The sequence below is a fragment of the Tachypleus tridentatus genome, chromosome 6 (assembly GCF_004210375.1).
Source record: "Tachypleus tridentatus isolate NWPU-2018 chromosome 6, ASM421037v1, whole genome shotgun sequence".
NCBI lineage: Eukaryota > Metazoa > Arthropoda > Merostomata > Xiphosura > Limulidae > Tachypleus > Tachypleus tridentatus.
The window spans coordinates 161442508-161466241 of record NC_134830.1 but is presented as its reverse complement, the minus strand read 5'-3'; the positions used below and the strand labels follow the sequence as shown (position 1 = coordinate 161466241).

The 23734-nt window shown below is 31.8% G+C and overlaps 1 protein-coding gene across 5 annotated transcripts in view; it reads left to right on the top strand.

Annotated features, from left to right (window-relative positions):
• LOC143254306 (uncharacterized) overlaps nt 1–23479 on the top strand; it is a 269977-nt gene extending 246498 nt beyond the window's left edge. For all 5 annotated transcript variants that reach the window (XM_076509269.1, XM_076509262.1, XM_076509258.1 and 2 more), the window contains 4 exons: nt 5638–5822; nt 9224–9356; nt 20071–20238; nt 21011–23479. In XM_076509269.1, the coding sequence (XP_076365384.1) occupies nt 5638–5822; nt 9224–9356; nt 20071–20238; nt 21011–21372 (848 nt within the window). In that variant the 3' untranslated portion in view covers nt 21373–23479. The remainder of the gene's footprint in view (nt 1–5637; nt 5823–9223; nt 9357–20070; nt 20239–21010) is intronic.
• The last annotated feature ends 255 nt before the right edge of the window (nt 23480–23734 follow it).

Here is a 23734-nt window from a genome sequence, read left to right as displayed (position 1 = left end):
ATGAGACAATAGAATGGAACAACATTCTTTAACTTACAAGTTTATTTCTCTGCTGTTTATGGTAAAATAATTTCCAATAGGTAAGTAAGTGCTGTCGCATTTGTCTGCAGCATATACCAAATAGTATTTTGTTGGTTTTTTGGCCCAGTAGTCCAAAATACATGAAACCTGGATATTAGCAGAATCTTAAAAACTTTAACAAGGGATTGGTTGCTCTCTGTTAGATTTGGATGACCATTTACACAAAGACAATGATAGATGCAATTGATTGCTCATCATATCTTGTAGCTTTAGCACATGATAATTCCCATTATAGTGAGCACAATGTGTGGCTAAGGTTTGTCAGAACATATTTGTATGTTAGTTAATTCTGAGGTAGCTGCAGAAGAAAGTTGTATACTTATTACAGTGACATATGTGAGCCCATATTGTGATGGGCTATGACATTCAACTTATCATGTGTCATTATGAGTGCTCATACAACAGAATGGAGCAGCTAAAATACTCACCTGTACTGCCTCTGCATTTCATGACATTCATTTGAAATTACTGTTCCTTAGTGTCATGAGCGTCACTCATCTGGACAGAATCCCTGTCTTCATTGTCTGTGTAAAGTACTTACTGATGTTGGAAGTGGTGCAGATGTGATCTGATGGTAATGGGAGTTTATATTTAGGTATAACACAAACAACAGATGTAACATGAACACAGATGCTTACTGGCATTGTTTCTAAGTGAAATCCATGTACTTGGTGACCAACTGATGTGCTGTTGTCAGAGGTCCATAGAAATTAAACTTTTAAGAACCTATACATATGGCCCAGCATGGCCAGGTGACTAAGGAGCTCGATTCATAATCTGAGGGTTGCAGGTTCGAATCCCCATCGCACCAAGCATGGTTGCCTTTGCATCTGTGGGGCATTATAATGTGATGGTCAATCCCATTATTCGTTGGTAAAAGAGTAGTCCAAGAATTGGCAATGGGTGATGATGACTAGCTATCTTCCCTCTAGTCTTACACTGCTAAATTAGGGATTGCTAGCACAGATAGCTCTCGTATAATTTTGCACAAAAACTCAAAACAAACAAACAAACCTGTACATATACTATAATTAGAGTATAATCAATAACAGATTATTGTCACATTTGTGATATTCGTACATAACTTTGAGTGTCTGAAACATGTTCCCATGGTTCCTAAAGTAGGCAGTCTTTCTTATTTTAATATGTGTGTCAATAGTTAAATTCTCAAGCTATTCATGAGAAGTATAGACAAGTCAGACTACTTGAAGCTTGTGTTTTTACTGCCATAGAGTTTGTTAAATCTGTTAGTCAGCAGGCTGTCTTTACCTCAACAATCAGGTGACAGACAGCTCATGGTTCCTCATTTCTTTTACACACAGAAGAAGAGTTGACCCAATCAATCTATTTTCATTGCTTCTCTGAACAAAATGTTAGCTTCTGGTAGTTGTGCACATTAGTCCATAACATCTGCAGCATAAGTCATATTTTAAGTTCAAAATAAGTATTGACATATTTTAAGTTCAAAACCAGCATTAACCTTTATAGTCTAAATATGTATGCAACTTACCACTAAACAAATAGAAACATGCAAGATTATAAGTAAATAATTCTAACATGTAAATACAGGTATGACTTAACAAAGATTGTAAAATTAACTGTGGTTTTATGAAGTCATATAGATGGATGATGGAAAGGCAGTGAAAGTCAGCAATAAATCATCAATTTGGCTGTCCATGCTAAGTAGGATGGCATTACAGTTCCATATACTTTGAAAAACTACAGGTTTATGAACAGTTTGAGCATCCATAATCAACAAATTGGACCCTTTGTGGTGTGAGAAAAGTTGTGGAGAGGGGCATGCGTCAGACAGCTGTTACTGTTGTATGACAGATGTAATGCCACTATATGTTACCTTCATGGCACACACAGACATTTTCCTGACAGTGGATACATCTGGGTTTGGATTTTGGCTTTGTAGGATCTTTTGTTAACCACATGCAAGATGTGAAAAAAAATGGCAGTTTTTCCATTATAGTGTGAGGTGTCATTTGGGCAGCTGGTTAGTCACTGATATTTGAAGGGATGGTTAGTGCTGTTCTATACATTACAGTTCTCCAACAAGGTCTTCTGCCTTTATCCCAGTGACCAGCTTGCCAAACAAACTAGTGTTTCCATATAAGATGGTGATCTTTTTTGTCATTCAGCCTAAACCTTACAAGGATGTTTGAAAGATCAAGATGTTTCCTTTTTCCTATATCCTTGCCATCTTCTGGATTGTCACCAAAAAGAACCTCACTGAATGTTTTTTTTTCCCCAGACCCAGATTTTAAATATGTAAACAAGTATCTGTGTTTCCATTTAAAATTTCTAAAGGGCAGATGTACTCAATTCCAATAGTAATCTTGCAACTTTGTTTTATTTTTGGTTAGTTAATGAAATATCATTTTTTTGCAGTGAGTGTCTGTTTACTTATTGGAAATCTGTGTATATAAAAGTTATTCTTTTTCTTCTCAGTTTCATCATCAAAATATCTCTTGTATTGTTCTGTGCTTGTTCATAAATCTTCACATATGGTTTTACAATGTCGTAACAATCAAATAAAAAGTACACGGTAAAACCAGATTCTGAGTGAATGATGTGAGAGAAGAAAATATATTCTTCCAGTCTTGTTAGTGATTAGACTTCACACTTTATTTGTATGTATGATTACTTTACTTTTATTTTTGAGTGCAGTGTAACATTTTATAGAATGAATTAAAATGTATGTTATTTTTCTTCATCAAAGTAACAAGTATGTGTTTTGTAAGTTATAATTTCTTTAATCAAATGGTCAAGATAGCAGGCACATTTAATGTGTGATGTCTTTTTATACTAAAACTGGACTACACAAACAGAGAAACCAAAAATGGTTTTGTAATTAAACCTCTTGAAAAATTTGTTAACATAGCACCTTGTGATCACTATTGTCAAATGGTCAAGCCATCAGTAGTAATATGGAATATTTGAATGTGATGCAACATCTGAACAAAAAAGTGTAATTTATTATACATACACTGAGAAAATTTGCACTATAATTTTATCAAAGATTGGTCTTAGACCATACAACCTGACAAACTTTTTATGGTATGTGGATGTCAACTTAAGTATTCATTGGAAGTGCATCAGTTGACTTGATAAGTGTGATGGATTGATGGCTGAAACCATATTTCTTGTAAAAATGCATTGAATTTGAGATATTTTAGGAATAAAGCTATGTTTTGTCTGTGAGTCTTACTAAACATCAAATTCACATTTATTATCACATTAACTATCTCAGTTGTGTTTTGCAACCAAACTTTCACTTTCTAGAAATTCCTTCCTCTAAAACTGAACACCCACCATGTTTTTTGTTTCTTTGTCTGGAATTTCAAAAGCATCCTGCTCCAATTGAAGTGTTCAAGAATGTTTACATTTTTACTTTGCTCTGCTCAACAAGATTACATTTAGTTGTATAATTGTTTAACTTAGAAAATTCTGTGTATCTTTAACATCTGAGATTATTTTTCCAATGACCTGGCTGAGAGCAAAGAAACAGGAGTCCAAGTTTGGAAGGTGTACCAAACAACCAGGGATGAAATGAAAAGAAGTAAATGGCCCTTGTTCAAGGTGGCGAGGATCTATAAATTCAGTTCCAATAATTTGCTTTAGGGAAAACAGGAGTACACCAAGAAAATCCACTTTTTTGTGGTCCAGGCACTGAATAGTTTAGCAGAGTCATGCCCAAGTGTACCTCCAAGAAAATAAGTAAGGTTAAGAAACATTGTGCTACTGGAAGACAAGAAAACTAGAGAATTCATGGTTATGTTCATCTGGTGGAGGGAAGGCATCAAAGTAGATGCCCAGTGGATCTTTAGGAACATAGGAAGAGGATAAATATATATGTAGAAATGGCTCACTTGTATTGAGAAAATTTTTCACGTAAAGGAGCGAACAACGTTTCAACCTTCTTCGGTCATTGTCAGGTTCACAAAGAAAGAAAGAGGTAACTGACCTGAAACTCAGTTACACAACCCCTTTCAAGCATGTGGTCAGCTTCCGGTCAGTTACCTCTTTCTTTCTTTGTGAACGTGACGATGACTGAAGAAGGTCAAAACGTTGTTTGCTCCTTTACGTAAAAACATTTTCTCAACCCAAATGAGCTGTTTCTACATGTATATTTTTCTCTACAAGTGGGTTTTCTTGACATCACTGATAGGAAGAGGATGTCACTATGGTTGTTTTGAGCAAAGCTAATCTCTTCTATACAAGGAAAGGGAATGATCATGTCTGGATGTTGGTAGATTTTTCTTCTGTTTATTGTGGTTTTGTTCTCGTGTTGCAGTTGTTTCTTGTCTTGTCTATTAGTTCACGAAAGGCTGTCATTGTACACTTATCTTCAAGTACTGGACTATTTATTTGCATGCCTTGATCAGTTTTCTTGATCTTTCTCATGGTAGGTATTTGATTGCTGTGGTTGGCTAAACTGGATGGTGTATTTTTTGGTAAAGTAGCAATGTTAGGTTTTGAGCACTGGGGTTGACTGGGCTAGATAGTGTAATCTGCTGTATAATAGCAAGTGTTCATGATTTCTGGACTGGCTTCAAATGGGAGGGACTTGTTTGAAGATGTTTCTTCAACATGGTTTCCTAGCCCTGAAATGGGAGGGATAGTAAAACATCCATTATTTAAAATGAATTTAGCAGCTTGTCTAGACGTAGTACCTATTTTGATAAAGTGGGCCGTGTTGCTGGATTTACTGGAATAAATTCTATGTGCTGCATGGGGTTTGGATCCTGTGGCTGCTTCTAAAGGCAAGCTCAATGTCTTTGTAAGGAATCAACAGTTCGATGCCGTTGAGGAAAATGGAAGAAAAGGGTTGGTTTGGTTCTTGGGAGTTCCACAGGTTATACCAGGTGATGAATTACCAGGACTACAGAGGTAGTTAAGATCTACTTGTCTTTATAGGTTAGAAATAAATACATCCTCTTTCAGGATATGCACCTTTGTAGGATTAATGCAGGCTTTGGGTTTATTAGCACTGATGAAGTTGTTGTGTCGAAGTGGGACGTCTTGCAGTAATTTATCAAGTATTACTGGGGAGACTAGCAAGGTATTCACTTCCTTTAATGACATTGTCTGGAGTGGAGAAAAAGCACATCTAACTAGGTTGGATGCTGTATCCATATGTAAGATGTTCCAAAGTGATTGGGGGAATGGTTTTGAAGTGTGCATTGTAGTTCTAAGTGTTCAGCTGTATACAGTGTTTCTGCTTCTATACAAAACATTGCATACTAGTTCCATTATCAAAATTTTCTGTCCGTTGGCTTTGTTACGTTTGGTAATCTTCTATATTGACATTTCTCTTGTGTGTAGACAATAAGTTTATTTCTGACAGGAAATTTGTTTCAACCTAAATATATAAATACTAAACATTGTCTGTTGAACCACCAAGTTGGCATATATGGATCGATCAAATACAGCACAATTGACTTTCTGTGTATATAGCAGTTTTGAGTTAATAAACTCTGTATTTTTGTTGTTGTTGTTGTTTTTACCCAACAGACTTTCACACCAGTTTTACTGTCATTCTGTTAGGTGAACGACCTTACAAGTGCCACATCCAAGAATGTGGACGTGCTTTTATTCAGCTATCTAACTTGCAGCAACATTTGAGAAATCACGACAGCCAAATGGAGCGATCTAAAAACAGACCATTTAACTGCAATATCTGTGGGAAAGGATTTGCTTCAGAAAGCAGTTTAAGAACACACAGATTAAAAGTGGGTACCACCTTCTTTCGTTTAAATCTTCAATTATGAAATAATTAAATGTTGTTGTTTTTATAATAGTCCAGTTACTGTGTAAACTGTTCAACATGAATGTTGTCACATTTTCCAAGTTTTACTCAACCATGAGACTATCTATTTTAAAACTGTTTAAGTTTGAAGAGAATCACTTTAAATATACTTGCCACAAACATATAAAAGAGAGAAAAGTTTTTGTTATTGAAGTATTACACTATGTAACAAAATGTTTACTTTTCCTTGTTCCTGGGCAGAAAGTGTTATTTCCCAATTGCTTATGCCTAAATTAAATGGAAAAGACCTATTTTTCTCTTCAAACATTGTTTTTGTGACCTGAGAGCATATAACGAAAACATGATGGGAGACTTATATTTGGGGGCTGATACGTGAAAATGATTTACATTACAATCGGAAATCTTGAAAAACTATTCACTTCTAAACATTGTTGAATAACTTTAGCTTAAATACATGTAAATCTTGATTCATATGTTGTTTTATTCAGATCTTATGTAAATGAAAATGTTTGAAGGGAATAACAGCCATTTTCTGTACTTTTACAACATAAGCAATTAAGAAATAACAGATTCTATCCAGGAACAAAAATTTGTTATATAGTGTTATTATTTATCTTTATTAACTTAGTATAATTTTGTGCTTAACAAGGACATATTAACATAACGTAGCTTCTGTTAATATTAATTTAAAAAACAAACAAACTTGTATTTTATTTTATATATATATATACTTCATATTCTTTCATGCATGTTCTCTCACAGAATGAAAATATAAAAAACTTATCTGTTAGGGTTAACTATGTGTGGGTCTATATAACAAAACCTACACCATGGGAGAACTGCATTTGGAAGTAATTTCACATCAGATAAGCTAATACTGTGTGATCATGGAATGTTTTCATTCCCAAGAAATTTTTAGTCCTAAGAAAAAGATTTGCTGTTGCACACAGTTTTATCTATTAATAAATATAGTTTAACTCCTTAGTTTTACTTTGTATGAATTAATTCCTTAATGTGTTTAAAACATTTACAAGTTAGTTAGAAAAAAAAACTGATAGCAACCTGAAATGTAATTGTCTGCAATTGTTGTAGAAAATGGAAACAAGGCAAAAAATAATTATTCTAGATACATGTATGCAGTTGTTTTTGTTTTTATATCAGTTTAAAATATGACAACCAGTTATAGCAAGATTTTATCTTTAATACATTGACAACTTCAACCAAGGCTTTTCTACAACTTGAAAAATGATTAAGTTACTTTAAACATTTCCTGATGTGGCATTGATCAAGTTGTTTAACAAGATTTAACCACAGTATATTTTAATATTTTGTAGGGCCTGTTTTTTTTTTTTTTTTTACTTCTGTTTACTTTCTAACATTGCTTATAAACAGGATGAATACCTCTTTGGTTAAATTTGATATAATACTAACAATTTCAGAGTATATACTTTAAAGAAAATATTGGTGTAGTTATTTTTACAACAGTTTGTGTTTGTACAAATCTTTATATCTCTGTGTGTGTATGTGTGTCTTATGTGATTAAACTAAGTATTTGAGAAAGGAAGTTAAGATCTCTTATATCACACATACCAGTTTTTCAATGGGAACTTTTAGTTAACAGTCTGAATGCCACATATGGTTTTCAAGTTGTGTGAGACACTTCTTACAAAGGATTACTTGTCAAGGTATTTCAACAAAGACGTGATTCAAAACATTCCTACTGTAACTTTCTTTTCTTTTGTCCAATCCTTCTTAAGCTCTTTCCTTGTTCTTTTTTTCCTTTTTTTTCTTTTCTAAATCATCCACATGCAAGCAGAAGAATCAGTTTTCTAACACATGTGGTTGACAGATTTTACACAGAACTTTCATCCTTAAACATAATTCATCACTGGCGCTATCCAAGTGCAGCTCGAGAATAAGATTCTTAAAACAGTTGATGCTCATTTATATTCATCTGTCTAGGCTTCATACAAACTTTAAGGGTTTTTTATTATTTTGTATTTTAATGATTTCCTTTGTAATTCTTACTGTTTTAATTTCTACTCAGCTCCAAAAATATTTTTTCCCATGAAAGTCAATACTTTGTAACAATGATACTTAATTCTAAACCTTGTATGTATCTGACTTTGGCTTGTAATGTTGAATATCTAACATACAGTTTTTTTCTTGACATCCTTTGTCTCGTTGGGAAGCAAAAAATTCAGAGCTTGATCCCAGTTATGGCATCAGTATAGATATCTTTCTTTGCAGCTTTATTCTTACTAATCCAATAAACTTTGAGGAATTTGTCAATCTTTGTTCTAATAATACATTAATGTTTCTATATTTTGTTATTATGCTTTTTTTCGGCATAATACATTAATACAATTATAGGGATTACAGTAAACTGAAAAAAAAAGTTGGTGGAAAAACATTCATTTGATACTGCTTTTGTTATTTACCGTTCAGCACGTTTTGTTTTTACTTATATCACATTTTGAAAAGCATTTGAGAGTGTTGAGCCAATTTCATTATCAACGTAGATGTGGTTTTTTTCAATTCCCAACAACTAAAAACGAACCGTCAAACAGTGAGCGGAATGGTCGTGTACAGTCGTCAAAGATGAAAATTGTACATTTTAATATTGGTGTTTTAAACTTGGCTGTAACCTTCCTTCATTATGATTGGTTGTCTTCTTTTGTTTGTTATTATTATTATAACAGTAAAATGCCTATGTATTCATAATCTCCATTTAGTTATAATATTGTTTTCTGCTGTTGGGTTGTCTAAATATGTTTCTGGCAAAACTATCAGTATTCTAAAATAGGAGTAGTTATAAACTTACAGTATAAAGTATGAAATTCAAAAGCTTTATTACATACATATCAGTTGAATTTATAACAGTCTTGAAGCTTGCAACACTATTGTTGCAATATCAGAACTCGTATAGAGAAAAAACAAAACATTTTAATAAGGTATATAGAGTGTACGAATATACATTGTGCTTTAGGGAACTTCCTGTAAACAAACTACAGACCTTTTAATATCATATGTAAGTTCAGAATAATTAAAGTTTAGATTTTTTTGTTCTCTTCCTCATCCTTTGTTTTAAGTAAATTTCAGATAATTATGAAAACAGTACTCACAAACTTTTGTATGTGGTATTCTAATGGCATATTTAATAATAGGTAAAAATTGTCCATCAAAAGTTTTAGTGTCATACATACTTACCTTAAATTCTATTTAACAGTTTTATAGAAGATATGGATAACTGTCATAGTTTAATATCAAGAGAGAACAGTTTTGTTGTGTTTAATATAAAAATTGATTATGGATTGGTGTTCAAACTACTCAACTATGTCTTTTATTTTTTATCCCCTCTAGCAACATGCATCCTTGCTTGGAGGATCTAACTCACAGTCTTGTCCTGTTTGTCATAAGATCTGTGTGAATGGAGAAGCTCTCATGGAGCACATGCGAGTCACTCACAAGGACCCAAATGCTTCAGGGACTCCAAGTAAGAAAAAACACTGCGAGCCCCATGCTCTATCTGATCCTAATCGTGCTACCTCAAATGTAATGGATAAAAACCCAATTTCTCCCTTTTGTTTGCCTTCTGTTAATCCTTCCCCAACTTCCTCCCTAGTGCGGAGTCCTTCAAATTCACACGAGGGTACTCATTTGCATCCGACTTCTTTAGCAGCCCACATGGGCTTTACTGGTCATCCTGCACTCGGTGGATTTCTGACTAACCAACAGTTAGCCATGGGGCATTTTCTAGTCCCACCAGTTACTTCATCACCCAGTACATCCCAACCTCTGCACTTTCCACTGGCAACTAGACCTCAGTCTTCTTTTTTAAGCCTATAATAAGTAGATTAGTACTAATTTAAGCCTAGTAATTGAAATAGTACTTCTCAATGCACCTTAATAGTGACTATTTAACCAGATTGAGAAGGAAGTTTAACTTGCATTTTTTGGATATATATATATATAAACATATACACAATATCACTCTCAAAGTCTCATGCACTAGAATGTTTATAAAACAGTATCATTGCATTTTGACATTCTGGAAGATGCTGTTCATAGTTAGAGTGCCATACGAGTAGAACCACCTCAGATGTGTAACATTTCAGCAGTAATTGAAATCAATTTAATATTTAAACATTTTGAGAAAGAAATGTTTTCTTTCCATGTATATTTGATCTCATACAAAAATTCTCATAAACTATGATGTATACATGGCAGTCTTGTTGCTCTGTTCAAGTTTCCACTTTAAGATCTCTTCAGTTTTGGAAACCACTGTGGTACTCCTTTAAAATGTCTTAACACTTGTAGTTCCATGTCAGCTGAGCCATCTTAGTTTTATGAAATGTCACTTAAAGTAATGATAAGTTAAATTTAATGCATGTCTGTATAGCATTACTTCAATAAAACTTTGTACATGGTTTCAAACATTGTGTAGGTTACAGAGAAGAATGAAGGGGTTGTTTTGTCTTTTTTTTATGTTTATGGAAATGCATATCCTGTACCAGAATGTATGATCGTTTTGCATCTAAAAATAAGTTCATAACGGACCGGTGAAAAAGATAATAAACACTAAACAATTGGAAACATAATTTTTTTTTTTTGTGTTATCGTTTAATGTTTATTCAGTTTATTTTTATAAGAGCAGTTTCAATATGCTTGTGTATTTTACTTTGTTCATATCTAAAATGAAGGATACACAATGATCTCAAAACCTTGGAAAGTTTAGTGATTTTACTTTTCTCCATTTACAAGGTAACATATGAAAAAGTCAATTTGCACTTGCATTATACATAAAGCATTCTCCCAAGATGTCTTGAGCCTAAATGTAACTACGTTTACATGGGTACGTAATGTTGCATTAACTTTCTTGCAAAGAAAATAAATCCTTTTTTTTTTTGTTTCATCAGGTGATTTTAACTGTTGTTAAAAATTTTGCATGGCTATGGTAAGCTATAAAGAAATTGAAAATACATCCATGTAACAAAGTGAGTTCTTTACATTTGTCTCTGCATGCACATAATGTAAGAAATTAACTCATGAGTAAGTTCCTGAGATGCAGCAGTGGGAGTTGGTTATAAATGCATATTTCATGACTGGTTATCTACAGCCAATAGCTCGTTGAATATTAATAGATTGTTAATAGCAATGTAACATTGTTTGAGCAGTAATTAATTATTTTGGGAAATGTTGTTTATGGCTTTCTTAATTAATTTGACTTTTGCCACTGTAAGGTTAATCATTTTTTTGTCATGTTAGCATGGCCTATTATTGATTCTTATGATCTCCATTCTGCTTTAACACACCCACTCATTAACTAAACGCAAGCAATCGTGTATGATGGCAAAATGTGCCCATGCCATCATGCATAATTAATACAAGGGTATACTGGCCACTTTTTCATTTGTTTTTTGTAATCAGTTGTCAAAATACTAACCCAGTAATTGGTTGAGTCTAGAATTAATCCATATCCAGTTTGAAGTAGAGTTACTGTTATGAGAATATGGTATGTACATAAAACATGTCTTTGGATGCACAGTTACATGTGGTATCAAGTGTGTGGAATAAAAATGAATAATCTGTGCCCTAGTAAATTAACAATGAAAGGAAATGTACGACTGGCTGCTACTGTTGGATGCATAATGCTGATGTCTGTGTATGGCATAACATACTATTATATCTTTTATAAGATGGATATATAAGACTTCTGTTACTGTATCTTGTGTTTGTCAAAGTTGGCTACAGGAGGTCACATGGTAATATTGACAGTATTTTATGCTGTTCGTTGTCAGATAAAACTACATATTCAGACACACAGTAAAATAAATTCCATATAAGTTCATTCATACGGTGAAATTGATGTTTGAAGACTGAAAAAAAAAAAAACGAATTTATAATTACCTGTAAATATATATTTGAAGGTGCTGAAAAGTCAAGTATAACTCTGTTAGGTCACAAGTTGCATATCGTATTTTTACTGCATTTATTTCCCTTTTTTTATCGCTATTAAGAGTTATCATTGAAATGACAAATGTTAGAATCAGATGTAAATTTACAAGTTATTTTATTGGTAGAAATGTTTTTTAAATGTATTTTCTTCATTGGTTTTGTTGCCTTTTTTAGTATAAAGAAATAATTAACTTTAACTGATACATACTTTTGTATGTATGTTATGTGGATCATGCTATTTATTAGCTTGTTTATTAAACACTCATCTTTAGTAGCTCATTGAAAAATATTAGAATAAATTAAAATAACTTAGATAGTGAAAGGTCGATGTTTGATTTTCACGTTTTTTCGTGTTCTGTATAAATCATAACTTGGATTGATGAGTGTATTAAAGTTAAAACTTCCATACATTGCAAAACTTTCAAATTCTGTGCTGAAGCCTTGATCAGAAAGAATAGACTTCCATAATTAAAAATTGATATGTTATTTTTCTTGAGTGCTTTAGTACAGGAGCCAAAATAGTGCAATAAATTCAAATATCACTCTCTGGTAAAGTCATATCCAGTTGTTCTTTTAGTATTTCTGAACAAGATTATTTAAAGGACTGTTCTTGTATTATTAACACTTTCTCGTCTCAGTGTCACAGTCAGTCTTGTAAATTTTAAGTGTCAAATGAAAGGCATACTGCTGAGGTATTCTGCTTCCTATTACGTAGTACATTTGATAAGAATGAACTGCTGAGACTGTATGTTCAAACCTGAATCATGTTACTCAGAAGGTTCAAAGTTCCTTGCAAGTATGTTTTTTAACTTTTTGTTGTGTGTTTTTAAAGGAGTGTTTTATGTGGATCATAGATGAAATGAGAAACATGAAAGAAAAAAAAAGTACAAGTTCCTGTAACACTTTTAACCTGTACTGTAAAATGGTCGTATGATTTCTGTAATCATTTTTTAGAAAGAATGATTTTAATTTCGGTAGAAATATTAGACATATCTAAATGAGAAATTTCTATTCCAAAGACAGAGAAAAAGGTGAGACAATATTATAGTTTCCCTTACTTACGGATCCATTTTGATTATTATTTTATAATTTGAGTACTCTAATAAAATGTAAATTACGTAAATATACTTTGCATTCATTTTACACAATTACTTTATTATTTTTACAGTTCTGTAGCAGAAACTTGGCCTGTAAGACTAATGGAATATTTCTTTTCAGGCAAAGAATTGTGTGTATTATTTGATTATTACTGCTGTATACAATAAAACATTATTAACATTTGCCAGCTTAAACTTACTGAATAATTTACATACATTGGTTTTCATTTTTTAATTATTGCTTGCAATCTAGCGATTCGGAAGAAATTTCCTGAATATATAGTTCTTACGGAATAGAATGTTATCCAATTATGCAAAAAGTTTCAGAAAATAATATAATTTAGTGAAACTTCTATAATTCTTAATAGAAAAACATTAAAGTATGGAAATAATTTTCCATTGCACCTAGTTAACACACGGTACAGATGCTCTGTTTTCTTTGCAAAGGGGAATGTATTTCTTAGTTTTTATGTTTGTATAAGGCTCAAAGTTACATCATATAATATGGTGTAATGTTTCTTATTATCAGTTTATTTGTTTCTGTTTCATTACAATGCATGTTTTTAGATATCAGATCATGACTATTGACTTTTTTTCATCTTTGAATTAGTAATATACATTATGTGACAGTGGAAGATTCACCTTATAGAATGGTTTGTACATAGACCTTCTAAAAATTTCAATTTATTATATTTATTTTGTGTGAAACGTTTATATATTTTTAAAGGTTTTCCTGTTTTTAATGGACAAAATATAAAAATATTTTCCCCTTCATAGGTATGTTTACAACTTGACAATGTTTTTGTGGTATTCATTTGTTTTTCCAAATTGTTAGAATCAAATGTTGTTCTAAGATACCTCATGAAATTGAATTTTGGGGTTGCTATAAATTACTGTTTCATGATTTGGGCTTTCCTTATTGTGTATGAAAATTCTGAAAAATTTACATATGCAAGCAAAAAGATGGTAATTCTACATAATAATATATTTATAAATAACTGATTTGTTGCTTATTGTCAAAACGTTCATTGCAAATACTATTTATGCTATGAATTAACTAGTGCTGCTTGTTCAGTATGAAATTTGTTTTTCTACACTTCATAAAAATGAAAATATTTTATCTTTCATCTTACGTGATACAAGACAATGTTGTTCTTTGTTTGAAAGTCAGTTTTTTTTTTTACCAGTTATAGAAGAGTGTATTAAGGTACTTATATCCTCTGAGACAAATCATACTAGATGAAACATGGTACTAGTTCCTTGTCATTGACAGTTGTTAGTATCATTACCAACAACTGATATTGATATACAGTATCTTGAATGTATCAAAATACAATGTAATAATTTAGCTGTAACTTTAAAAATAAAGTTTTTTCTGTCTGCATTCTGATTCGTCACAGTTTGAGTTCATTTTAAGAGGATGGTTTGCAAACCCTTTGAGGTGTAATTTATGAACCTTTTGAGTCACTGTCTGGAAAAAAAAAAAATTAAATAATTGAACAAGTCATGCTTATTTCTGTTTAAAAGATGATATAAATAGCACAACAGAATGCCTTTCATTTGACTTTTTGGTGGTATATCTTTAGTAAATATTTGTTTAGTTGTTACTCTGAAATTTGGTAGGATGCTACTCAAATCTAGAAATGGAAGCATGTTTATCTTGTGATTTGAAATGGTTTAGTGTAATGTGGGACTCAAAAGGCTTAATGTGGTCACATGACATGAGAAAATGACCTTATTTGGTATTGTATCCAAACTCAAAGGGTTTGAAAATAACACACACAACAAATATTCATGTATTCCACCTTAAGCCTTTCTCCACATTAATTTTACATTTATTTAGCTGCGATAGATAAATACAGATGTTGAGTATGATATATTAAAACAATTGTCGAGCATCACCACATTGTTACAGTCAGTGTTGCGACGTCCAGTCTTGCTCTGTCTGATGACTTTATTTTGGCAGTAGTTTTGCAATATATTTTCCATTGCTAAAAGCTCTATCATAAGACATGCCCAATGCATATCTGTCCTCCCTGTAGGCTTTCCATAAGCCACATAATGGCAAGGACAATAGTTCCCAGTGTTCCTTCCAACAGTCAAATTATATAGAAATCCATAGGAATTATGTTTGGCCACTTGATCTGTATATCTTCACATGGAACAACATGAATACCTGTTTCATTCTCCAACTGCAATAGTAGAGCAGGTATTTCATGGAAGCAGCTTGTATCCACCTGACGTGTTGCTTTTCCAGACAGAAATCCCTCTTGATTACCTTGGGTGCAGTGTAAATTTTGTAGTTCTCTTTCTAGATTGTTCTGGTGACCCAAGTTGATCCATATTCTTGTTTTGTTATCCTCTAAAGTACAGGAAGTATCACCACATTTCAAATTTTAAATCCATGATGTCAACATATCTTTATGGTTTGATTGTAGCAATTTGTGGCATTAGAAATGGTTGTTACACACCCTTCAGAAAAGATAGCACAGTGGATACAAAATTACAAAAAGCAAAAAATTGTCAAAATGTAGCTCTTGTGCATTTTATTTCACCACAATTTTGTATTGTTCTTAGTGGTCAAGAGTTTTGGACTTGCATGTCCAACATTATTTTGATATAACATACTTTTCCCTCTGTACTTCAATATTTTTCACAGATGAGCCCAGTTTTTTTTTTTTTTTTTTTATTTTTAAGGTTTGAAGTACAGATATTAGAACATGATAACATGTTTCAGGACCATTTTCAACTTCTTCATGGTAGTCGTATATTCAGTTTCTGATTTCATTATTGAAAAGTAACTTTCAGTTGAGCAAGAAATTAGTTCAGTGTAACTAAAGTATGAAATACAGACATGCATTTTTCATAACAGAAGTTTTGAAATTTAAAATGTACACATAATGAAAAATTGACAACATGCTGCTGTCCTACTTCTGGCAGTTAATAACTAATGAAAGTCTAAGAACAGTGACGTCCAATAGTATTTCATAATTGGGGAAACTGTTAACATTTTTGCCACATGACCAAAAAAAAAAAAAAAGAAACGAAAAAAACCTGCAGTTTTATAGATATAGCAGGATAGAAAAATACACAGTAATGTTTTCAATTATATACTGATATAATTAATTATATTAAAAGCAAAATGTTGATAGAAGTGAGGCATCAGTTCATTACAGGACAGAATCTCAGGACAGTAACTTTTTAACTATTATGTATCACTATGATTTTGATAGCAGTCTACATTTTGTGTAAATAGAAGTTATAAAAGTGAGGAAAATTAAATGATTATTACCTTTTTAACATTATTCTAGATATTTTAGTGTTAAATGCATATCTAGACAGAATAATATTTTACTTTGGATATTCAAAATTGTGCAACGTGAAGAAAAGGAATATTAGTCTTATCTACTACTTCAAAGATTTTTTTCTCTTTCTATCGTTCTGATATTAGTATTACATGATAGAAAACTGAATACTGGAAAAATAAAATATTTTCTTCTTCAGTGTGCATTTGGTTAATGTGTTTCAGGAATTATTTTATCAAGAAGCATATGATAGTGGTATCTAACTGGAACTTACTTTTGACATTGGAAAGAATAACCTTGTATCTGGTAAAACTAACTCCAAACCAAACAGTTTTTGTTGTGAATTTTTTACGTTGAGACAAAATACCAGTTAGTCACTGCCTAGAGGGAAGTACAAGATTTAAATGTTTTATAGTTCAGCGTATGAAACATCTACATGAACACAATGGAATATATTAGCCTCTGATGTTTAATAAAGAAATGCCTGTACAGAATCTAGTTCATATTAGTACAAGGTGAACCCCACATAAAATTTACTTGTGTAGCAAAAATAAATGTTCTCTAGAAGAGGCTCCTTAGTGGCTTAGCAGGAAGTGTGAAGGTCTAAAATGTTAAAAATTAGATTTCAATACATGTGGGGGGGAAGAGCACAAATAGCTCATTGTGTAGTTTTGTGTTTAACAAAAAACATCAAAAGTATCCGTTATCAAGAACTAAGTCACAGGTTAACTAAGTAACAAATAAATGTTCTTCCTAACACATGATGATTCTCTGAAGGATCTAGTAACACTTGTATGTATAAAAGGTATAGCAAAAGTGATAGTTTTTAAACAAAAACACCAAGATAATTCTGTAACTTATGTGGTAACAAACGATATTTAAACAACTCTTGGAAGTAAAATTTTGTACACATTTAGAAGTAAAGATTACGAGAGAAATGGTGAATAACACTATCCATTGATTCTAAACATTTCTCATTACTTTGTGAGTTCTTTAATGGCCTTTATAATCTATAGTTGTTGTTTTTTTGAGACAAACAGGGATATCAAGGTACATGCTTTTCAACTGTCTTGAAGAGAAGCAATTACATAAAAAATATGTTTGGTGTTCTATACTTTCATTAGTTTCATATTACTGTAGGTATTCAAATTTGTAAACTAGAAAGTTATTCAGCATGTTTACTTTTCTCTGAGTAAGTCTAAACATTTTCAGAAGATTTATGCAATGACAAAAGAATTATTTTACATGTTTGAAAGAAACAGAAAAAAAATTCATTCTTAGTTTTGGAGAACTTTAATACAACTTCAATGTTAATAATTTGTCAAGACATTGTATCCAGATTTAGTAGTAACTTGAAATTATTGTTCCTTGTGGAAAGACAAGAAATTCACACCTAATAAATTATAAAAATCATCCTCTTCCAATAGCTGTTGCATTGTTTACTGTTTCAGATATGAAACAATTTTACTTGTATTTAAAAATATTGTGACAAGGTTAAACTGAACTCTTGTAATCATTCATTCCTTATCCTCCTGTGGGACAGCAGTAAGTATTCGGATTTACAATGCTAAAATTAGGGGTTCAATACCCCTCTGTTGACACAGAAGATAGCCCAATATGTCTCTGCTATAATCAACTACACATACACACATTTGTTCCTTGAGAATTGACATTGGCAAACCTATTCTGGACATGGTGTGGACGTTCTCACCTAATGCAATAACAGATCTCTCTTTCTTTCTGTAAAACTAACTGGATAATTTGTAACAGCTTTACAGAGTTCCTGGATTTTTGGAGAAAATGCCACTCCTTGTGGAGAAATTCAGCTGTCATAACACTTGGAGCACAGGGGAAAAAATCTGCTCAAGGTATGAGAGATTCTATATATGTTTTGTCTTTTTTGTCCAAATTATCTCTAAAGTAATAAGACTTGTCTCTTGAAAAACTGTGAATGAATATATGCATTTCTAGTTCAGAGCTAGAAATAGGTATTTCATAACCCTTTTACATTCATTCCATTCTTTCAAACTCTGATGGCCTGGCAGTTGGGGTACTCAACTCATAATCTGAGGGTCATGGGTTTGAATCCCCATCACATCAAACATCCTCACCCTTTCAGTTGTGGGGGCATTATAATGTAATGGTCAATCCCACTATTTGTTGGTAAAAGAGTAGCCCAAGAGTTGGCAGTAGGTGATGGTGACTAGCTGACTTGTCTCTAGTTTTATATTGCTAAATTAGGGACGGCTAGCATAGATAGCTCTCGTGTAGCTTTGCGCGAAATTCAAAAATAAACAAAGAAACAATCAAACTAGCTTTTTCTGTTGGAGAATTACATATTTATTTAATATTTCACTGTTACAATTAAGCATTTATTACGTACTTTTAACATGCAGAGATAATTTTCTGACTTAATAATACCAGTCTGAACTTAAATTGAATAATTTCCGAACAGTGCTGGTTTTATCTTAAGTCTTACATTACATACTTATCTCTTTTATGCCACAGCTAGTCTCATTGTTTAATTTTTCTTTTGTCTTAAAGAGTTTGAAAGAAGTATGAAAGAATTAAGACATGATAGAATTTAAAGTTGAGAGTGTAGGATTCTTACTTTCGATTTTTAACTTCAGTTTCTCTGACTTCTTGAAAGACATTAATTAAACATTTGTTGCATTTTTTCTTGCAGGTGTGGCTTGACTCCTTCCAGGAACTCTAATCGTATATCTCCTTTGTATGAGCAAACAAGATAAGTAGAGATTTAAGTAGCTGTTGTTTGACCCTAATGACTTTCCACATTCCATATCTTCACTTTCAAGGTTTTGGATTAAGAGAGTTTCTAATGTTTCAGTAGTAGAAGGTTAATTTATGGACCAAGTGAACTGAATGGATTTATCCTTAACTTGCTAGGTCAGGTGTGACTTGATAACTTGCATGGCAGATCATGAACCCAAGTGTCAATGGTTTGCATCCTGTTGCCACAAAATAAAACAAACACTCTGGGGCAGTGAGTTCCCAATTAAGGAATAATAGCTTTATATAAACTTCCCAACAAGTCAATCAAATCATCTAAATTAGAGAGTTTTTTTCCACCCAACATTCCTCTTAATTTGTCCATTTTGTACTCAAAATCAAAGGAGCATAAAAAGTCCTAACTCTCAAATGAACACACTTACTTGAGCTTTATTGTGGTACAATATACAAGTTGTGCTTGTTTGTACTGGAGTATAAACCACATTTACATTAAATTAGTTTTAAAGAGAATATATATATATATTATATATAACTGATGGTGGAGAGAATTTGGTTAAAAAACATCTTAGTTTTTTTTTATGAAATTTCACTCCATATGATTTTCTTTTAACTTTCAATACAACAAAATTATTAAATATAACAATTATATAAGTGATTTAAATCATTGAATGTTTTTAGAAGAGCATAATTCATATGTTTATTAGACTTTAATCCCTGTGTTGTAGCATAATGAGAATTTAAATATTTTAGTGTCAGAGTTCTAGCGAAATAAAATATTTTTGGCTTAACATTTTAGTTTTGATATATAGTTAGTATGATTATTATCTGAAAGTACGAAGAAATTGTTCAAATGTCTGTAAAGAATTCTAAGCCTATTTTTAAAGATATGCTAAAACACTAATAGAGTAACTAAAGTCAGTCTTCTTAGAATAGATTTTATGATGACAAGAAAATTAAAAGTGTAAAAGTTATTTTTGAGGCTGAGATAAACTATTTTGGGTGAATATTTTTTTTTGAATTTTTATTTATATTAGACTCCTATGAGAAGTGATACAAGCATCAGTTTGTGACAACAGTAAGATTATTATTTTTTTCCTAGATAAACGTCGAACTACTAGCTATCCCTGCCCTATCTGTGGTAAGGGCTACGTGAATGAAGGATCACTACGAAAACACATCTCCAGTCATCCAGAATCAACATCAACCAATTCCACTCTTCGTGTTTGGCCCTGTTCTGTATGTCAAAGTGTGTTTACACAGGAGAATGGTTAGTGTGTCAGTTTTTTTTATTCTACCATTACAAATGTCACAAGTAATAAATTGCACTTAAACTGCATCTAAAAGTAGACTTCATTAAATGAAGTGAAATCCTACATGCATTTACTTGCTTAACTAAGCAATATATTCAGTGATGTTTCAAGAAACTATCTAAAGTTGATTAGAGCTTTGTCATGTGGTACGGGTTACAATTTATTATTTTCAAGCGAGGGGCATGTAAAAATGTTAGTATATGTGGTTACTTCGACTTTACTCGGTATTGTGAAAATATGTCAGAATCAGCTCACGTACATCAGGCCATACGTATTAATTTGTGTAGTTGAAATTGGTGAATTTATACGAAGTACAGACTTGTCACTATAATAGACTCTTAAATGAAAAAGATTCTGTACAATTCTGAAAGTTAAAAAAAATCCACTTGATTTATTGAGTACAACAAAATAATGTGAAATAAGGTAAAATTATTGGACACAAAAATGTGATATTTAAAAATGCATGTTATTTCTGAATACATATATATTTTTAAGAAATTGAAACAACTGTCATTATTAGAGGAAAAATTTTTACCCTTTACGTCTCACAGATGTAAGTGTATGTTTCATTAATGGGAAAAATTTTGTAAATTTGGAATCATTTGTACCAGCAGGAGAGGCCATACTGTCCTATCAAATAAATAAATAAATATTTTAATGTCTATCAGGTATATGAATTGATAAGTACAATAGCCCTTGTTGTAATGGTAGGATTGTATTGTGTCCTAGGCCTACTTCATCATATGGAACAAATGCGGATGGATCCAAAGCACCAGTTTGCTGCTCAATATGTGTTAAGTCGAGCAGCAGCTGAGAGAAGAGAAAAGGAAGCTGGCAGCACCCCTTTGACTGAAACTAACAGTGGAAGCTCTAGCAGTTCACTTAATGCCATGGGGGGAAACTCTCCACTTTCTCCAAATAGCAATGGTAACCATAACAACATGGGAACAGTACTTCCTTCAGGAGGAAATGATTGTTCAGGGCCTATCCCTGCTCCTGCTCACACCCCAGCTCCTTCCTCCTTGTCACCTAGATCATTTATGCCACTCATGAGTTTACGAGGAATGAACATGCAGCAACATTCACAGTAACTGTAGTCTGTAGATAATAGTGTTTATGTACACAATAATTTCCACACTCTTACCTTCTCTTATTTGTTACACTGGTGAACTTTTTAAATCACCTATTTTTACCAGTGGAATTTCTGTTTATATGGGGCTTTTTAATGAAAGCAATATGGGCCAAAGTAGATTTTGAAGGGTTTTTGATGCCATTTTGTAGTAGTTTTTAGGCTAATGTAGAGAGAGTCATGTTCTCCATATACACTAGTTATTATTGTATGTGTCAACTGTGATAGTATACTAACCTGCAGCTAAGTTAAGGCATTCTCAGTGTTGTGGCCCCACCATTTTTTTTTCACTTTAGCACTAGAGGAACGTTGTTCAAGCATAGCTGTATATTGTGTGTTGTTTTTGTATTCAAAGTGCTACAGCACTCTAAAAAAAACCTTAATGTTACCAGTGTTACACTTTGTTCTTCATTGTACTATTATACACTTAAACACAAATGTGAAGATGTTTACTTTGAAATATGTGGAAAAAAAATATTCTGTCATTCTATGACATAACATGCATAATGGTGTATGAAATGTACACCATTTCTAAGAAGTTTTTGTGATTATTATAAACCATGTAGAGAATTAGAGGGAAAAAAAGATGTTGAATCCTGAGTGTGGATTAAAGTCAGTAACCAAAATTTAGATTTTTACTTGTGTTATGTTTTTGATTGATGGAAAAAATGTTTTTGTGAATTTTTATTATTAAAACTGAAAATGAAGGAACTACTTTTTGTTGTATATAAATTTTTATACTTTTTTGTAATTTTCTGGCTATTTTTAAACAACATTCTTTTACAAAATAATTTGATTTTAAGTTTGTTCTAATTAATGTTACACTTTGTCTAATAAATCATATAATAATAATATCAGTTTAAAAACCTCTTAAGCCTTAAAATATGATTTTGAAAAATTCCAAAATAATTCTGGTGATTTACAATTGAAACACTTATTGATGCATCTGTGAAATGTGAATGTTTTTACTGTTTTAGTTGTTTTATTTATTACAGTTTTGGGTTATCCATGGTATTCTGGGTCAGTAATGTGTGGAAGGACACAGTTTCTTGCTCCATTAGAAACTAATTTTCATTTTGTTTGAATATTCAGTGAGACTAGCAAAACTCAAGTTTGAAAATTTGGCTTTTGCTTGTATGACAAAGAAGAATGAACTAGATTGTTTTGCAACAAATTGTTCTTGTATAAAACTGTAAAAAAAAGTATAATATTCTGTTTTTGATCTGAGCTATTAACAAGTAAAAACTACAGAGGAATATCTTTAGTTTTATTCAAGAACAACAAAAAAGCAGTGCCACTTATAAATAAAAGCCAGTTAGTGGATCTAATGGTATAGAGATTGAATATGATATAAATGATACTTACTAAGTAAGTTTACATTTGAAACTAATTAATTTTCTTAGCATACTCACTTCTAAATATGATTTACAGTCCATGAAAATTTTAAAAAGCCACAAATTATAAAAGTTTGTAAAAATATTTGAGTTCTCTTTTGACCAAATTAATGAAACACATTGTATGTTGTGATTTGGTCTGTTTTTACTTTCAGTCAGAGAGATAAGAACTGTTTTTGTTGTAAGGATGATTAGTGATATTTGAACCAAAAACATTTTCACCATAAAATATGTTTGTTTGTTTGTGTTGTTACTACAATTGACTTAATATCTACTTTGAGTTAGAAGTGTCTGACTAGGATGTTTTTTTACAACAACAAAAAAAAACAGTGTAGTTCCTTTCAGCTTTTAGGTTACAAAGAGAGAAAGAAATCTGTGAATGCAAAAATGTTTGTAAAGATTTTATTTCTGTGTTATTTTTATATATTTTTTTTTAAATTTCTTTGCCATTATTTATGTTTTCCATTGCAGTTGGCAACCGCGAATAAGGTTTTCGGTATTAGTATTATTTTTAGAAATTGTAACTTATTCTATATCTTTTTACGTGTTTGAAGATCGTCCTTTAGTTACAACCCTGTATAATTTCAGGTTTTTGCTGTTTTTCTTATTTTATGCTTGTAGTGTGTTGGAAAGATAACGGTACTTAATTTTGATTAAAGGTTATATGCTCATTAAGTTGCATCATTTTTTTCCTCTGTTTATTTTCCAATTTCTTTTAATACAGCAGGTGCATGCAAACAACATTGCCTTAATCGCTTATTATCCACGTGCAATCTTTTTTCATAAGTTTGAAAGTATTTTTAAGAGCAAATAAAAAACTCTATAATGAATATTTTATGTACTCGTATATTTTTTTTAATTCTGTTTATTGAAAGGATATTCCTTGTGTTTTAGGTTTAACCAGTTCTGTGAACTAACGCAATTTTTTTT